This window comes from Sinohyriopsis cumingii, chromosome 12 (assembly GCF_028554795.1).
Source record: "Sinohyriopsis cumingii isolate HCF-2022 chromosome 12, ASM2855479v2, whole genome shotgun sequence".
Taxonomy (NCBI): domain Eukaryota; kingdom Metazoa; phylum Mollusca; class Bivalvia; order Unionida; family Unionidae; genus Sinohyriopsis; species Sinohyriopsis cumingii.
Window position 1 is genome coordinate 75,283,524 of NC_142972.1, and position 19,227 is coordinate 75,302,750.

Below are 19,227 nucleotides of genomic sequence, written 5' to 3' on the forward strand. Positions count from 1 at the left end.
GTCTATAGCCAACATCACTGTAATGTATTGGTCAGTATTATGATGACAGATTATAAGTTTCATAAAGCTGAACAATCTGATTTTGCAGCAAAATGAGTTTACTCTGAACCTGACCCTTCTTTCTTCCTTCCTTCTTCGCAGGGATTGCCAAGCTTTCTGCTACCTGTCAAACAGTTCAAAAGACTGAAACTATTACCACTTTTTTATGACTGTTACTATTGAGAGAGAGGGAGAGAGAAAGGGAGGGGGATATAAGTGCAAGAGCAGAGCTACTTGTAAGTTCCTGTATGGATAATATCCTGCTCTTAAACACTTTCATGAAAAACATAAGAACTTGAAGTGCAATACTTTTCAAATTATTTATTTGTGAAAGAAATGTAGAAAAATACCAGATTTTAATTTGTATAAAGAGTTTAAGAAAGGAAAAAAGAAAACACTTTAGCTCAGCAATAGTCCAGAATGGAAGACAACAAAGGACACTGTACCAACGATTACATTTTTGACAATGTAAAAACTTAAATATTTGATCTCATGACAAAAATAAATTTCTCAGTATTAAAATCATTAAAGGAAAGAAAAATAACTGTATAAACTTTATAACAGGAAACAAAAACTTGTAAAGTAGGAAAAGATCATAACTCAACAACTCTGTAACAACTATTATCATGTTTGAACTAGCTCAGTTATATAAATGTTCTATAAGTTTAATATCATTTTTAAAACCAAGATTATGTATAAATAGGAATTTAAATATCTCTACCATTGAATGCTCAACAATAAACCCAGCAAGAATGTAATATCCAACAATGCTTTAAACTAAACTCTATAATCAATTGTAAACAAATGTGCATTATTCTGCTGAGTTTCAGAAAATTATTAAAAATAGAAACATATTATTTGCCTTGTCAATCAATATCAACATATTGAGTGATCAGGTGGTCCAAAAGAATTTTCGAAATACCTTGATAGACCTGGAAATTCACATAAAGAAATTAATGGAATAAAAAGCAATATATTTATTGCTTACTTGTGTAACAATTTAGAAATTAAAAAAAGGTAATTTTAATTGTCTATGAAAATACTGCACAAACTGAAAATTAAAGATATACACCAAACTTGGTAATAGGTAAATACCACATTCTGTCTGTAATCAGTAATGAACAGGCATCTACCATTTTCTGACTGTCTGTAATTTGTAAGGAATAGGCATCTACATTTTGACTGTCTGTAATTTGGAGATCAGAACTTTATAAATATTTGGGACAAATTTTGCGTCTGAAATTATTAAATTATATGTCTCGGCAGTACTCAAGGAATTAGACAATGCTATTGTAAAGAGAAATAATAGGGACTGTAAATAGTTGTCCCATTCATGTGAGTTCCTTCTTATTTCAAGTGTTTGCATAGAGAGGTTTCATTGTCTTTCTCACTTTCTACTAAATATAAATTATTTAAGTAGAGGTGATGAAAAGTAATGAATTTAATAATATCAAGTTTGAGAAAACTTCAATCTTCAAACATCTGTTTTAATAGCAGCATCCTGCCAAAAATGTTTGCTATTATAAGCCAATTAGAGAAATCACATCAATAAGACATATTTGGTTGGGTGTGATACTCCTAGATACCAACTACACCACTCCATTGCTGATCCATGCACAGATGACTCAAAAACATACCGATGATACAATAAGATCTATTGATTCATTTTTTTAAAACTTACTAACAGCGATAAAGAAACGGAGGATGACAAAATCTAAATTTGTTTTGCAAAAAAGTTAAACTTGCTCATTATCTAACATTCACACATTTGGAAATTAAAATTTCTGATCACCTTTAAATGTATTAAGTAAATAAAAGAGAAAAATATCAACATATAAGCATATATAAATGAGTTCACAACACACTGACCCATGGGCTACATCTGGACAGCAACTTGGTTTTATTGTTACATTTATACCATTATGGGTATATTTAAAAATCGCTATCCAGCCTGCACCTTGGAGGAAGTTGCACATGCCTGGGGTACACTGACACAAGAACCATACATTAAAATCTATTAGACGAATATTAATGTAGGAAAATGTTATAATTCACATGTGTCAATAAATGTTACTGACAGCCACCATCCTTCCCTCAACTTTTAACCAATATCTTAGTCTTCTTTGGCTTCTTGCCTCCTTGTTGATGCCCCAGATGATTTTATTGCCCCAAGTTACTCACAACATGCCTGTTCTCATATTTATAAGCAACTAATGTTTTTTTACCTTAATTTCCTTGTTGTGCTCATGACAAAAAGTAGATTCTGACATATAAACACAACTGCATTATAACTGGTCCAATGGCAAAACCAGCAGCAGTGACATTAATAATGAGGTGTGGGCAACAGCAATGCACATCAACGATGTTATACCACCCAGTGTGAAGTTTGCCACAGGTTGCTACTCTTACAACCATTTTTATAACTTCAATTTTTAAAAACAAAAAAGAATGGGAATTAGTCTTTCATTAGCAGTACAGATAATGTTCATGGTAATTATAATGTCATTTCTTTTCTATTGTGAAATTTCCATTTTGTAGGGAGGGCCCCAATTGGCACAGTGGTCTAAAGTGCTCACTGTTCAAGATCACTACCACCTCATCTCTGTCAGTGTGGTTTAAGTGTCAGGTTCAGATAACATGGATATGAGAGAAAGACTGCCAGAAGATTCTCATGGGTTGGTGGTTCTTACCGAGGTTTTCCTGGGTTCTTCCTCCACCAGTTATACTGGCCACTATTTATAGCCTATCTTGTGCTGAAAAATGGTGTTAAACCCCACAACAAAAATACTCACTAGGTGCATTATTTTCTCTAATACAGATGCATCCAGAAAAACAAATGGGCTCTCCACAGATGTTATGTATTTCTGAGAGAGAGACAGGCGTAAAGTAAAGCTGTTTGCATTTGCAACATGCAAGATGCAGAGAATGTTGGAATAATACTATGCTACTTTTGTGTGCTGTGGGTAAAATTTCTTTGGATATTGTAGTTGTAGAAATTGTACTTGACCTAAACACACACCTAACCAAAATGGTTGTTTCCATGTGCTCAAAAAGATCAGCCAGAATTAAATTAAAGCACACGATCTTTAGCAGTTACTAAAAAAGGAAAACTAATTTTGCCAGACAAGACAGAACCAGCTTCTGAAAGACCAATGATTGAATTAAAAAATATATAAAAAGTAAGAAAAAGTTACTGGCTCACTTTTTCAAGTTACCCCTGATAGTGAAAATGACCAAACAGAGCTAGCAGTTTTTTTAATAGATGTACATCTGATTTAAGGCCAAGCAGTATACTCTATAACCCAAATTACACCCATCAATGATACAACAAAATAAAGGGAATTAATAAGTTCTTTTAACAATACCTAAATATGCAAGGTCATATTTAATAAGCCAGGTTAACCAGTGATGAAAACTGGGACACTCTTTTTCTTTTAATTTCCAACCCTATGCAAAATACAAAACTGCAGAGTGCCACCCATGTAAGATACAGTTTAACGACAAATTGATTTAACCCAAAATTTAATGTTGTAATGAGATAACAGGCATGCATGGTACTAGGTTCCAAGAAAATCAATATGTCAGATCATATTTTAGTAGCAAAGGCTTGCAGGATCAAAACATATTTGCTTAAAAATATTTCATACTAGTTTTGAAAAAAGGTGTGCAGTTATCAAGATATCTGTAGGTACTAACTGTATATATTAGTACTATATATTAGTACTTAGTATTTTTACAGTTCAACTTATGTTTAACCAGTAAACCTAAATTAGCATCAGCCAAATACTTTCGAATACTTAAATTTAAAAGTGTTATTCAAAAAGATTAACATGAAAAATAATTCAAAATGTTGCCAGTTTTTATGACAAACATTAGGCTTAAACTGCCTCACAACTTCTAGTCCTTTTCCAACATCCATACTTTGTAAATATTCTTAAAAATGGATTTCAATCTGTAAACTAAGGCAAATTTATCAACAACGACACTATATAAAAAAGCAGATTTGACAATATTTGATCTATCTGAATAAAAGTAGCCATTAAATGGGACAAATAAAAGATAAACATTTCAGACCAATACCTGAATAATATCTATGAGATTGAAATGTGTGTAAAATGCTCAAAAAATTACTTGTAAGCATTTGAAATAATAAGGAAAAAATACATAGCACAAAGAATAGATTACAAGTGTGTACTGTACGCGTTACCTTAGTTCAGTCCAACTAGAAATTGCACAGATCCTGGAATGTTGTTGCATATTAAGCCAGCAGATCTGGGACTATGCATTTTGCTGTCAGCAATCAGTAGAACAAACAATATAGACCCTGATCTGTCAGCACATTATGCAATGGCAGATCAGGGTCTATGATGTTGTCTGCAGTTGTAGCTGACTTATAAACAAGTGTATATGGTAATTTTACCACAATGGTTTTTGTAAAGTGTGACAACAGTATCACATATCATTGTATGTGCAACCTGTGGTCTGTGGGATATGGCTTTAAAAATCACTTATCTGGCCTGCACCCTAGAGGAAGTTGCACATGCCTGATGCATGAAATAAAAAAAGTGAATTTTATACATAAAATTTGATTAAATTTCTCGTTGTATTCCTAGCATAAATTAGCTAGTACAGCTGTGTGACCAAAAATCAAAAACAGAAAATACTTGTATACTTCAACTGCAAACCATAAACTTTTTCTTTCATACAAAGAGGTACATATTTAGTTCAAACATGAGTATCGTGAATGGCATAGAATACACACACCACATGTTTAATAGTCCCACATCAAGAATTAGTAGGGCATGGTTGACTTTGGTGATTATTGACCAATGTTTCTCAATGACCAAGATCTTTGGTCAAGATGCAGTCTTAAGCTGAATTCAATGTTCAGAAGCACAATCAGACTTACCGTAATCATGACCTTGACCTTTGGACCTCAGAATCTATAGGTTTCTTTATTATCACAACAGCAAACCATCCAAAACGTCTGGTCCAGAAACTTACTCTAGAACAAAAAATCCAATCTGCAAAACCCCTTTTTCTTAAGGAACAATTACTCTGACCTTGGACTTTTTCATTCCAAAAATCAAAGGGGGTCTTTTATGCTTTAAATCAAATAATTTACCAGAAAATCTGGCCACAGGAATAGCCCTAGCACTAAATTAGTATTCAAAAACCATTTTTCTTCTTTCAGTTAAAGGAATCAATAGGCTTCTTTCTTATCCAAGGTGTGATGTATGTATGCATTGGTTTAAAAGGAATATCAGCACAGTCTGACATATAAAGCCAAATGGATAAGATCCTTAAACAGTAAACTTTTGATATAAACTGCACTCTTCAAAAGAGTCCAAGACTTCAGCTGGAGCATCATCACCAGACACATTCCAGGGCAAAAAGCTGATCACCACTTATAATATGCAGAAGGCTGGTCTGGGCTGAGCCTGCAAGTGTTTATCCAAAGCTATCCACTAACTCTGATGAAAGTACATTGTTCAGAAATGAATTTTTGTGCTGAAAACACTGTTATCAGACATGATGAGCCCTAAATTAATGTTTCTTCCTTACTGCAAGTGCAAGCCATCTGCAAAGTTTAGTCTAGGTCTGTTATGTAGAACTAAAGATATTGTGCTCCAACAGTACGTCTTCTTTTAGTCAGTGACCTAGACCTTTGACCCCCAAACTGACCCCAAAATTAATGTTTCTTCCTTACTGCAAGTGCAAGCCATCTGCAAAGTTTAGTCTAGGTCTTTGATATAGAACTAATGATATTGTACTCCAACAGTACGTCTTCTTTTAGTCAGTGACCTAGACCTTTGACCCCCAAACTGACCCCAAAATTAATGTTTCTTCTTTACTGCAACTGCAAGCCATCTGCAAAGTTTAGTCTAGATCTTTGATGTAGAACTAATGATATTGTGCACCAGCCATTTGTCTTCTTTCAGTCAGTGAATTTGACCTTTGACCCCCAAACTGACAGGTTTCTTCCTTGTTCCAAGTGTGAACCATCCCTGATGTTTCATTCAGGATATGTGATTTAAAACAACTGGTATTATGCAGGAACCATTTGTTCTTATTTCAGTCACAGTAACCTCAATTTTCAATAGCAAACATGATTTATTCTTCCTTACTCCAAGTAAAAACATCTACAAAGTTTGGGTAAGGGCAGAAGGTAGGTAACTCAGGTTACAGTGCAGAAATCAAACGAGGAAGAGACAGATAGACAGATAATACAACATAATATAGTTACTCTGCTTTATGGTGTATGAAATCAAAAGCTTGTTTTTATTTCTGTTGGTTTTAATGATTTTTTAAACACATTACTGGCTGTATCATGCCAAAGAATGGAAGCTTTTCCCAGGACACATAGCAGCAGCCAACCTGGGATGACCTGGGTGGGCATCCAACCAGTGACCTTCTGATTACGAGTGAGACCCTCAACCAAATGAGCTATAAAACAAAACTTGTGGTCTGATTATAATTAAAATAAAAAAATCATATTATTAAGAAAATTTCAATGCTTCTGAATGTATTTATACAGATTTTGATTTCATCAAATTAGTAACATATATCAATTCATTAAACTCAGAAAAAGTTAATATACATGTAACCCACACCAGGAAAATGTGTCAAGAGGTTGCATGCAATGAATGCAGTGCCTCTATTCTATCGTGAAAAGTCATGAACAAAGTCTTCTGAGGAAAACTGGTCTGCTTTTCAATGGATAAATGTCTGTAGTTTTACTTCAATCAATACAATATGAGCTATGTCATACTTGAGCAAAACAGTAAAATTTGTGTTAATGGTTTTTGACAGGCCATATCTGACCTGCAACTCGGCTGAATACAACTTAACTGTGTGGCATCATTGGTGAAATATAATACAGCGTGCATTGTCTTGCATGGATGCATTATACTGGTTAGTGCTACTTTATTCTAACTGTAACTGTCTTAGCTGAATAGGAAGACTGAAAATTAGTATTTAACTTGTGTTGGACTGAAAGAAAGAAATCGGATAAATACTGCAGACATTAATATCCTATAAGCATACACCATAACTGGAAACACAGCAAGTTAAATACCACCAATCTATACATGAACTTAAAAGTATTAAGAAAGTTGTGTAGTTTGGGGAAAAAAATTCAATCTTTTGTAAAACTTAACAAGTTATGTAAAATTGTTGGATTATCTCCACTGCAATTGATTATAGTGGCAATGTGTTCATTTCAAGTAATCTCTTCCTAAATCCCTTTCACCTTTATTGATTCTGTGTAAAGCATAGGAAAATGGATTGAAAAAGAACATGAATAACATTGAGCTGGTCGAATAGATGGGAGAGAATGGATTTTAAACTAAAAGAATTTCTCATTTGTTACAAAATTAAATACAATATGATGTCTGAAATGCACCTGATATCATTTTCCAATGCATAATTTTGATATTCCAAGGTTGAAATAGCTGCGATCCATAATACTACTGTATCATGTGAACAAGCTGTATCTGTTTTAATTAATTTAAGATGTATAACATTAACATATTCTGCAAACAAGTTGTACCTTTGATCCCCAATATTGCTGTATTCTGTAAATGAGTTGGACCTTTTCAAATTAACCGTAGATTTATAACATTGCTGACCATATTTTGACTGAGTTGTACCTAGTCTAATTAAACTTGGATCCATATAACTGCTGTATTCTGTGAATGAGTTGTACCTTATACAATGAAACTTATTATCAATAATATTAACAAATTATGTGAATAAGTTGTAGTTGGTGTAATTAACCATGGATCCATAGTATTCTGTGAAGGAGCTGTACCTATTGTAATTAATGTTAGATCCATAACATTGCTGTATTATGTGAATGAGTTGTACATAGAGTAATTAAAGTTACATCCATTGTATTATGTGAATAGGTTATACTAACTTTAATTAACCTTAGATCCATAGTATTCTGTGAAGGATTTGTACCTATTGTAATTAATGTTAGATCCATAGCATTTTAGTACTATGTGAATTTGTAACTGCAGAGCTATAGTATTTTGTGACTGAGTTGTACCTGGTGTAGTCAATCTTAGATCAATAGTATTCTGTGACTAAGTTGTACCTGGTGAAGTCAATTTTCGATTTAAAGTAATCTATGAATGAGCTGTACCTGGTTGTAATCAATCTTAGATTGCAAGTATTCTGTGAATGAGTTGTGCCTATTGTAATTAATCTTAGATCCTTAGCATTTTGTGACTGAGTTGTACCTGGTGTAGTTAATCTTAGATCCATAGTATTCTGTGACTGAGTTGTACCTGGTGTAGTTAATCTTAGATCCATAGTATTCTGTGAATGAGTTGTACCTGGTGTAGTTAATCTTAGATCGAAAGTATTCTGTGAATGAGTTGTACCAGGTGTAATCAATCATAGATTGCAAGTATTCTGTGAATGAGTTGTACCTGGTGTAATTAATCTTAGATCAATAATATTGCTTGCTGTATTCTGTAAATAAATTTTTACCTATTTTACTTAACATATAGGATCTAATTATAAATCTTGTACATTTAAAAAAATTAACTGAGGCATTATTGGTGGTTAAAGTTGAAGAGAAATTAATATTAATTTTTATATTAAAAAAAAAACAGATGCATATTGTAACCTAAAATAACAGTTGTCTCCCTTTAAAGTCAAATCCATATAAAACCACTCTTTTTTTTCTCTTCCTCTATTCCCCATTATTGCTCTTTAATTTTGATTTTTTTTATGTTCCTTAACCTAAAATCATTATTTCTAAACATATCTGCACAGTTCTTTGACCAATTCATTTTTCTAGAGCTTCACACACCATCACATATATTATTCTATATTTGTTATTTCTTTTGAAGTACATATCTTAAGAACTCCCAAAATTCTTTGTTGGCATTTTCCCTTGAGAGACCTCTGTGCTCAGATCTTTTTTCATACTCCTTCTTTAACTCTAAAATTTTGCCCAATAAATCAACAGTACCATCATCAAGTTCTTCGTTTGCCGACGAGTGATAGAAATTTCTCTTTTGTAAATCTTTGTCCGAATTATAGCCCGTTGGTTGGTCTGCATCTTGACCTGATTCACCTAGAGACCGAGCTAAGGCAACAACAAGATCGTCTTCTGTGAACTGACGAGACTGGAGAATTTTGGAAAGGTCATCTAACACTGGACCTATTTTGCCCTCAAAATATTTTTTGACTTCGCCTTCCGAAGGTAAATTAGCTTTTTCATCCATTTCCGGATCATTCATTTCCTTGCCTCGTTTCAGATTTAGAGTTTTTGACTGTTGCATTTCCTTCTCCATGGTTTGCTGCAGCTCCCGCAATGATGGAATTCGTGCACGCTGTGATGTCAACTGCGATTTACCATCATCGTAACCATATGCTCTGAGTTCCCAGCTTGAAAGAAAAGAAGAAATTACATATATACTCAAACTCTATTGAAATGGAGTTCTCATAACTACAGGTTAGACTTAGTTGCAACACAACAACAAATTTATCAGTGTTACATGACTACAGACAAGGACTAAGAAAAAAAGACAAAGCCATGACTGCAGCATATTTTGCTTTAAATGATATGATACAACTGAGTACATTAAAACTGAGGTCAACCATAACAGTTTTCATGATAAATGAAAACATTCTTTGATTCAATGTTTTCTTTCTCATGGAATTTGATGATCCATCTCTGAGTCTTGATTAGTGCTTGTGTTGAAGCGAATGCATTGATTTTGTCTGTGACAATATTGATCATTTGACCTGATGCAAAACTAACAAATAAGCCACCTCACCCATACAAGCATACCTAACTCAATCAGCACCAATCAGAAACGGACATAAATTTAAGTTTGTTATTATTAAGAAAGCAAAGTGAGTAAATGAAAAGAAAAACTAGATAGAAAACATAGAGGAACTGTTAGCAATTTGTTCAAATATATCCCAACATGTTTGCACTCCACCCCTACCCCATTATGGATGAGTCTAAAGCAGAAAATAGTGGCATAACTCTTGTGATATTAGTACAGCAAGTACAATAATTGGTCAAAATGATTGTCTTCTAATGATCAGTATAATATATAGCAAGTTCCACATCAAACCACTCAAAGCAGAATTCACAGAACTGATATAAAATGCATCTAGTTGTAAATCAAAAGCAGAAATACTACTTACAAAATCAAAGGAGCACATAGATTTGTCAATATGTGCAATTTTAAATGGTTACCATAATATGTACCAAATTTCTCAGTACCATAAATTAGCAAATATAACACACGGGTTATCCATGTTTTTCCCTATCGTGTATCCCCCCCTCATGGGTATCTATGTCTGCTTGTGGTACAATTTGATTTTTTGATTTTTTCTTGTATTACCACGTAGTAATATTTTAAAAGACTCATTTCCTATTTCCAAAAAATGCACCATGTTTGAAATAGTAAACAAGTCAAAATTTTATTATATAGTTGTTTTACATTTCAGCTAACAATTTTGAAGCTTAAAGACAATATAACAACATAAAGACAAAAACAGCATCTTCAATTTAATAAGTTAAACTTACTAATTTATGACGAGTGACAATGTAGTTGTGTTACTGTCATTGTCCTAGTTGGATCTGGAACTAATATAGATAAGTTGACTCCAGAAATAATTTAACATTTCCAGAATCCATTGTGAAGAGTAGCCAAGATTATTATTTTTGTTTATCTTAAAATTGGAACATGCATTGTTCATGCCATCTGGCAATTGTTTTACGGATAACTGACTAGCTTATTGATTTTGAATTACTGGTAATGGATAGGCATGGGTTTGGCCCTGCATTTAACAAAGAGAACATGTTACATCATCGTGGAATACTGATATTGCTCAAGGTGAGGAACTAATTATTAATTGACCCAGCTAAGCTGAAATGGCTCTGCTGCAGTTCAGTACTAAATAGAAAGGATGATTCAATATATCTTAGTATTTTATACTTTACTGATAATGAAAAGAAGCCAACAAAGAATTTATTCATTTATTATTCTTTATGAAAACCTGTTGGTTACATACTTCCATGGGTAATCTAATATATGTTTACAAACATTAGAAAAACTGCAAGTAATACATGAGTATGTGTGATGCCTGTACGCATTTTGTATTTGCTAATTTACAGTAATCAAATAAACTACAAGAAAAATGGATTTTAAAGCATTCTGTCTAGCACTGTTTTCAGTTTTAAGGCAAAATGGAAGTTAGTGCTTCATTATTTTCATTTACTGTGAACTAGACATGATGTGATAACTCCATGCCGATCCATATTTGATATTAAAGTGGTATCATTTTCATTTAGGCCCAAACAGACTTCATTTAGAAGTCTTTTGGTGAAAAACCAACGTCAATATGACCATTCATCTAGAATGAGTAGTAATTAGATTTTCAAGATGGCTGCCATGGTGGCCATATTGAGCGTCCGATTGTTAGGACCAATTAGACATCAGAAGTCTTTCAGAGGAAACCCCATGTTGACATGGCCATCAGTTTAGGAAAGTATATATAATAAGATTTTCAAAACAGTGGCTGTGGAAGCAATCATGATGGATGTGCAAGTGGTACCATATTCAACTAGGGCCAACTAGACCGAGTGATGAATACATGTTTAGGAGATGAAGCTAGAACAAACTTGTGCTAACAGATGACATGGCAGATTATGGAAAACTAGCTATTTCAAAAGCTTTTCTTCACTATATACAGTAAAACTAAAAATTGCTGGAGTAATGTGATTTGTTGATATGCACATCTGTCATAATATTAATGAAATTTCATAGAAATCCACCAATAAGAAGCCAAAGCTGATCTCAGATTGCTCACCTATATGATATATCTCCAGCAGTCAAATAGAAGAACAGAGCCCTAGAAATCTGGATCAGTAAGGATGCTTTCTGCTGAAATTTCTTCCAATGCTGTTCATTTATACGTCATAAAAATTAATTTTCAAGATTTCCTGACCTTTTGCTTTCTTCATCCATTTTTGATGTCACAGCATCATCATTTATGGAATATGGAAAGACCCTATGCTAGGACACTTTTGATCAAAGTTGGCCTAATTTTGTTCACATTTTTTAGAGATAAAGCTGTATAAATGCTTTTTACACTGATTGGTGAACTGACATCATTTATACAAATCTAAATGCACTTTATGCTTTAATAAAGTTTTATTAAGTTCAGGATGGTAGTTATTCTAGAAAAAGTCATTTAAATGTTCATCTATTTTTAAAACAACCTCCATATTTAACGTCAAATCAACACAATTTATACGAAAGTGAGAACTCATTCCAGAATACTTTCCGTCATATTAATGGCTTTGAGAAGGTGTCATTTAAAAGTTGCTCTATTGTTGGTAATAATTTATATATTTGATTTCAGATCAGCACAATTTTGTAAAAAGTTGAAAGAACTTCATGACAAAATGCTTTCGGTCAATTCTTGTTAAATTCTGTTCAGTTGTTTTTAAAAATAGGTTGTTTAAAGATTTTTCAATTTTTAGTAATTAAGGAAGTAATTTTATTTTGGATCAGTATAATTTCTACAAATTAAAAGCCCATAAGGCAAGAATTCATTCTGTCAAACCTAGTAAAATTCTGTTGAGTGGATGTTAGAGGAAGGAGTTTATTTTCTTAATAATGGTGAACATATTTCATGGCAAATCAGCATAATTTGTACACATCTTAAAATCTGTCCAGGCTAGGATGCTTTCTCTGCCAACTTTGGTTGAAATTTGTCTGGTGAATTTGAGAAGTCTAAAATTGCAAATGCTGACAGAAGATTAACAATGACAAATGCAGGACCATACCACAAGCCTATAAACAAAAAATAAAAAGAGAGAAAGAAAGAACAAGACTAGAAAATGGAATAATTGAGCTAATATACCCCCCCCAAAAAAAAAATTGCAAAATTTACGGGTTTAATGTTAAAATTTTTTTATAGTCTGATGATAATTTTCTGTTAAATCAAGTTTTATCACATCAAAATTCAACTGACATATCCACTAGTCACCATATCCTCTTAGTCATCACCACTAGTCATCATATCATCTAAGTCATCACCACTAGTCATCATATCTTCTTAGTCATCACCATTAATCATGATATCCTCTGAGTCATCAGCATGTAAAATTCAATAAAATTTCAATAATCTTGTACAACGTTGCGTAACAAAACCTTAGCAAACAACCTACCTAATAAACTTGCCAGATTCCACATCGGCCATCCTGTTCAGCATGCTCCTCAAGACTTTTTTAACATCATCTACTGTATCTGTGTTCTGTCCACCCTCACCATGACAAACCTCTATCTTCCATGTACCTTGTGGATTCTCTCCCCATGTGTGGATTGACATGAATAAAAAATCTATCCCCTCATCGCTCTTATCATTTTCTCGCCTTGGCAACAATCGAGCCCTTGTGCCTGATGGAGATGTCAAATATAGCTCAATTTCACCTCTTTTATCGGCCTCTACCTTCACATATGCCTGAATGTGTTCAAGATTGGTGATCTTGGATTTACTATCGTCGTAACATGCATCAAATTTCAAGGTCCTGGAGACACAATTTCCTGCAGACAGCTTTCTGTTTAGAAGGAAGTAGAGGTTATAGTAATGTGCTGATGATCAAGATATTGTTTTTGAAGATTTACAGCACTGGACTGATAACAAAATGTCCCTTGATTGACTATAAAATGGGCATTTCCCCAAGGATGGATCATCTAGACAAAAAGAACTGGCTCTAAAAACGACATTTCCCTACAGTTGGATCATTTTGAAAAAAAAAGACTTTAAAAATGGATATTTCCCCAAGGTTGGATCAGCTTGTCAAAACAAATGACTGGCTCTTAAAAGGACATTTCCCTAAGGGTGAATCATTTTGACAAAAAGCACTGTTTCAAAATGGATATTTCCCCAAGGTTGGATCATTTTGTCAAAATAAAAGGTTGGCTCAAAACTGGACATTTCCCCAAGGTTGGATCATTTGGACAAAAAGGACTGGCTGAAAAATGGACATTTCCCCAAGATTGGGTCATTTGACAAAACAAAGGTTTGGCTCAAAAAGGAACATTTTCCCAAGGTTGGATCATTTTGACAAACAGGACTGTTTCAAACCGGACATTTCCACAAGGTTGGATCATTTTGACAAAACAAAAGATTGGCTCAAAACCGGATATTTCCCCAAGATTGGATCATTTTAACAAAACAATGGAAAGGGAATTAGTAACATAATCAAAACTTTTATCTGTAATAATGACCCACTGAACAAGTGCAGGTAAATATACTGCTCACAGGAAAGATTTGGCCAAAAAGAGCATCAAACTCTGGTACAACATCAATCAAGTCTGGTGTGCCAGTTCAGAATGAAATGTACATTCAAGTACAGTGTTCACTCACTATGCAGACCCTCATTTTATCACTGTCCCTCTTATAACATAGGTATGAATTTCATTAAAGTATTTGAATTCTGTTTTATCAATGGCAATTGAATTATAGGACTTACTTTCGGTCTCCTGGCTCATGGCAACCAATAACAGTGTTATTTCACATTAAGTACTCTAGTTTTTTGTTTCTTATGCATGATTATGAGAAAGCCTTGCTGGAACATAATCCTGTATAAGGGGTCTTTCTCTTATTAGTAGCTTCCATGAATAGTGTTATAAAGAGAATGTACAGTATTTATAGCTCTCCATTGTGAAACACTGTAGTTGGGTTCCATAATTGCCAACCATGTTACATATCTTACAGTAGCATAGTATCACACAGATCATGGAACATGGAACATGCCGTAGTATAAGGCACCTCTTACAATGTGGGACACCTTTCTGGCTCCCATGAACAGTATCAATATATGTACACAGTTGAGTTTCATGGCATATCAACACAATGGTGGCTTTATGGTGCCACCAAAAAATCAAAATCACAGCATATAAAAAATGATGAATTGCAAACATAAAAATCAAGGGAGAAAAACCCTTATATATAACGTACAACAAGATAGAATATAAATGATAAAAATGTTCTGTAAAGGATACATAAAATGACAGTTAAAAGAAACTCATTTGAACAGCTTAAAACATGTTTCCTACGAACAGTATATACGTATGTATGAAGCATTTTATGGCACATAAGCGCAAAAGTGGCCATCTACAGTAATAGATTTATTTAATTTTGTCAAAGAATGATGTTTAAAAACACTTAAACTGTTATACATTTAAATTTAACAAGTACAATGGTCTTGTAGTCCATGGGGATACTGCAATATATACAAAATTATCTTATAATCATGGCCATTTAAAATACATAAATAAGAGCTGTGTGTATACGTTATTTACGGTATGTTTTATGACATGGTTTGTTTTTGGACACAGTATTTTTTTTGGCAAATACAATATGTAAATGCCTCGTAATGTTTGGACGCTGCTCTACTATAATTTTTTTCTACAACTTATGTTTTTGGACACAATCAATCAAGATCTGCTGCGTCGTTTTAAAGCAAAATTCACAGCATGTTTGTTGGTAGACACCGCTACACTCGAAACCATTTCAAGCAGGTGTGACAGTTATGGCTTTGATTAAAAACTATGCCCCCTGCTTTATATCATTAAACAATACATCAGAGAGTCAATATGGATTAGTAAAGTCATTGACAATGTGCAACAAAACAAACCCCTTATCCCTGAGGCATTATGTACCACGGTTTAAACACAGTTATTGTTCTACAGGTAATAAACCTCTGTGTAGATGATACATATTGATTGTGGGTGCTACATGTTCGGTACATCGTGTGCTCTTTTAATGAAATCCAGATGACTGCCTTTTATTTCCGAACATTACTGTCAAAGAAATCTCACAAGTAAACATTAACTATCACCTTGACACCCTGAAATATCTGACATGCATCAAAACAATCTTTGAGCAGTCATTTGTTTCAAGTCGGCAAGCACTGCTCATTTTGAAGCTACCCATGGCTAGAAAATAAAAAAAGAAGAGAGAACCACAACAAATAGATCACTTTTATTTTGTTAAAAATCAACATATTAATCCTGCTGGCTCATATATTGCAACTTGCTTGTTAGTTTTACCCTTCCTAGGCATGCATACAACAGAACCCCCATATGAAGCCTAGCAACCTTGATGCTCTAAGACTAGCCATCAACCAGTAGTTTCTCGTGGGTCAGTGGTTCTTTCCGGGGATTTTCCCAGGTTCTTCCTCCACCATTAATACTGGCCGCCATGTATAGCCTATCGTGTGCTGAAAAATGGCGTTAAACCCTACAACAACAACAACAACAACAACTAGCCATTATACATGTATTTCTACTTTTGATACTCAAATGTTTCTGTCACAAATATCTTCAGAATCATAATTCCTAAATCTTTTATTTAGGTTGTATTAATATCTTAATTATACAGAAATAAAGCTTGCATGCATCTGTAAGGTAGATTTTAATGATCACCAATTAGCAGAGGGTTAAACTGTGGATTGCAAGATTACTAATGTGGCAGCTCTTTTGGAAAATATGCACACAATCCTGGCTCTAATACATGTATGGATGCATTTTCTGGTGGATAGACATGTATCAAATAGACAAAATAGGCAAATAATGCTTATTTTTCAATCATTTTCCTTTCATGGTGTTAGACAAAATACTTGTTTTACTTCATGGCAGCACATCGTCAATCAGCTGACGGTAACTTTGTTACGGACATGAGGGGGGCCACAAATTTATCTTCCACTGTTTGTTTTTGGACACCAAATTAAAGAATTTAATATAGACAAAAAAAAGTTATTATTTTTTGCCATCCAAAAAAATGCCATAATTACGTTACATATATATATATATATATATATATATATATATATATATATATATATATATATATATATATATATAATGAAAAAGAACTGTGTTTTGGGGGGGTTTCATGCATATCCCTTTTAATACTTTTCTTTCATGATAAACCTGAATGGAACAAGGATGTTGTAATACAGTATTTACATAGGAATTCTCCAGACTTAGATTTTTTAAATGATGAAATAGGTGCAGGGATGGATCTCCTTTTTAAAAAATTTTATTCACTAAGATGACATGAGGGTGAAATGAGAAGATGGGAAGGAGATTAGTTTGACATTCTGTCTGTTATATTACTGCACTGTAAAGATATTCTTAAGAGCAATGGCATCCTGAAATTAATTAATTATGGCAAAACTATACCCTAATCTGATTTGTCTGAATGTCATTTATTTAAAATTGAGACAAATTACGACAATACTACAATCCATTTATCTAGAGATGTATGGGAGAAAATTCTTACATGTCAACATTCTGTGGATCTGTTTTGCAGATATGCTGTGGTGGCACATTTGTCCAGTTTTGAGCAAGTTCCACCATTTTCCCACAATCCATCATTCCAAAGCCAAATGCATCACTGACATGAAAGCCAGCCCCATTGATGGTCCAGGTAGCATTTAGACTCTGTATCTTAGCAGCTCTCACAACAATGTGCTGAACGTCCCTCCATGTCAGATTTGGACTGGAATATAGTAGAAGCATTTTCTTTTAAAACACCCTCATATTTAATTCATATGGATACAGGAAACCTGGGTACTTAGGACAGAAGAGACATATTTTTATCTTACATGTCTATTCTTGTTTCACATTTTGGTTGCAGATGGACAATTCAATTCCCACAGATCATATTATTAATTATTTGCAAAACAACTTCACATTTGTGGTAAAGAAAAGTACATGTTATGTATGTTCTATCCTTGAGTAAACATTAAAAAATTATATGTTGTATTAATTTTTTACTAAGTCACCTGTAGGAGCCAACTATCAAAATCCTGTCTGGTGAAATTTTCTTATTTATGTTCATGAAGTACCTCTACGGCATCAACAAGTAAATGACAAAAAACCTCAAACTGTTTACAAGTTATTAAAAAGTTGAAAAAAAACCCACTTCTGGTAAGTGTTTCCAGTCAATCAGTAGTATCCTTCTGTTATGTAGAGAATCTAATATACTGCCAAATATGAATTTCTTCCATAAATACAAATAATTATAGTTTACACCTACCCCCACAGCTTGTACCACAAACTTACTTGAGTCTGAGTTTGGTACAGTCTTGATTCTGACCTTAGAAAGTTCCCGAAAAGAAATTTTCCAATGTGCTGACAGAGGTTTTCCAGAAAATGGTAATTGTGATGTAGGTCAAGTGGAGGGGTATATAATTTTCTTTACTTGAAAAATTACTCATTCTTGTTCAAAATCCTAAGAAAAATCAGTGTTGTGTTCAGTTTTCAATTTGGGTGGAATAAATTGTTTCAATTATTCACTGGAATTACAAAATGCTCAATGTTACTCTTTGGATTAAATCATTAACTTGGAATTATAGTGAATTCAGACAAGGACATTTTGGATTATACTGTTGTGATATATCAAAAGACTGAACACACTGCCATATCAAAAGACTGTTAACAAATTGCCACATTCCAGGCCACTGACACATTAGTACATTCAAGAGTACAAGCAAATCAGCATATTCAATATTAGAATTGATTTGATCACCCATGGAATTCAATCAGAACTCTATACATTTGGACATGTGAAAAAACATTTATGACTATTTGGGTTTTTATTCATATAAGTGTCAGTTTATTTTAAATTTTCATTTTGTATTCTAGGGAAACTTTTCTGTTATATAGTTTAAGACCACAGAGTCATAACAATGGACTCTTCTAGTAACCTGAAAGTGACAGTGAGCAGGCTCCTCATTTACAGTGAAGCTGTTTTTTGGTTTGAATCACCAAGAAGATGACAATGTTAGTAACAGCATGTTGACAATGAGTCTAAAATTATAAATCAATGACTGAAATGACTAAGCTCTGTGCATCTGTTATAGCCTTAATGGTTTTCATTTTAAAAATCTGTGGGGACAGAGGTAGGTGGAAACTAGTTTTTGTGGCCATAAAGGAGAACAAACCTTGTTACAGTAACAAGTTGATAATCAAATCATTTATTTTATGGAAGAATGCTAGTGCACATATTTTATTTTGTTTTTACATAAACATTTTCAGAACTTCAACACAAGACCATAATGAAATTATAATGAAACCAGAGGATACCTGACTTAAGATCTCTCTAAAAGCAGAAAAAGGAAACTGACAT

At 33.5% G+C, this 19,227-nt stretch overlaps 1 protein-coding gene across 5 annotated transcripts in view; it reads right to left on the reverse strand.

Annotated features, from left to right (window-relative positions):
• Positions 1-345: 345 nt before the first annotated feature.
• The window catches only part of LOC149786773 (PC3-like endoprotease variant B), a 109,714-nt gene continuing 90,832 nt past the window's right edge, over positions 346-19,227 (reverse strand). For all 5 annotated transcript variants that reach the window (XM_089977286.1, XM_089977285.1, XM_089977283.1 and 2 more), the window contains 3 exons: positions 17,377-17,595; positions 13,253-13,642; positions 346-9,444 (listed from right to left, as the gene is read on the reverse strand). In XM_089977286.1, the coding sequence (XP_089833412.1) occupies positions 8,889-9,444; positions 13,253-13,642; positions 17,377-17,595 (1,165 nt within the window). In that variant the 3' untranslated portion in view covers positions 346-8,888. The remainder of the gene's footprint in view (positions 9,445-13,252; positions 13,643-17,376; positions 17,596-19,227) is intronic.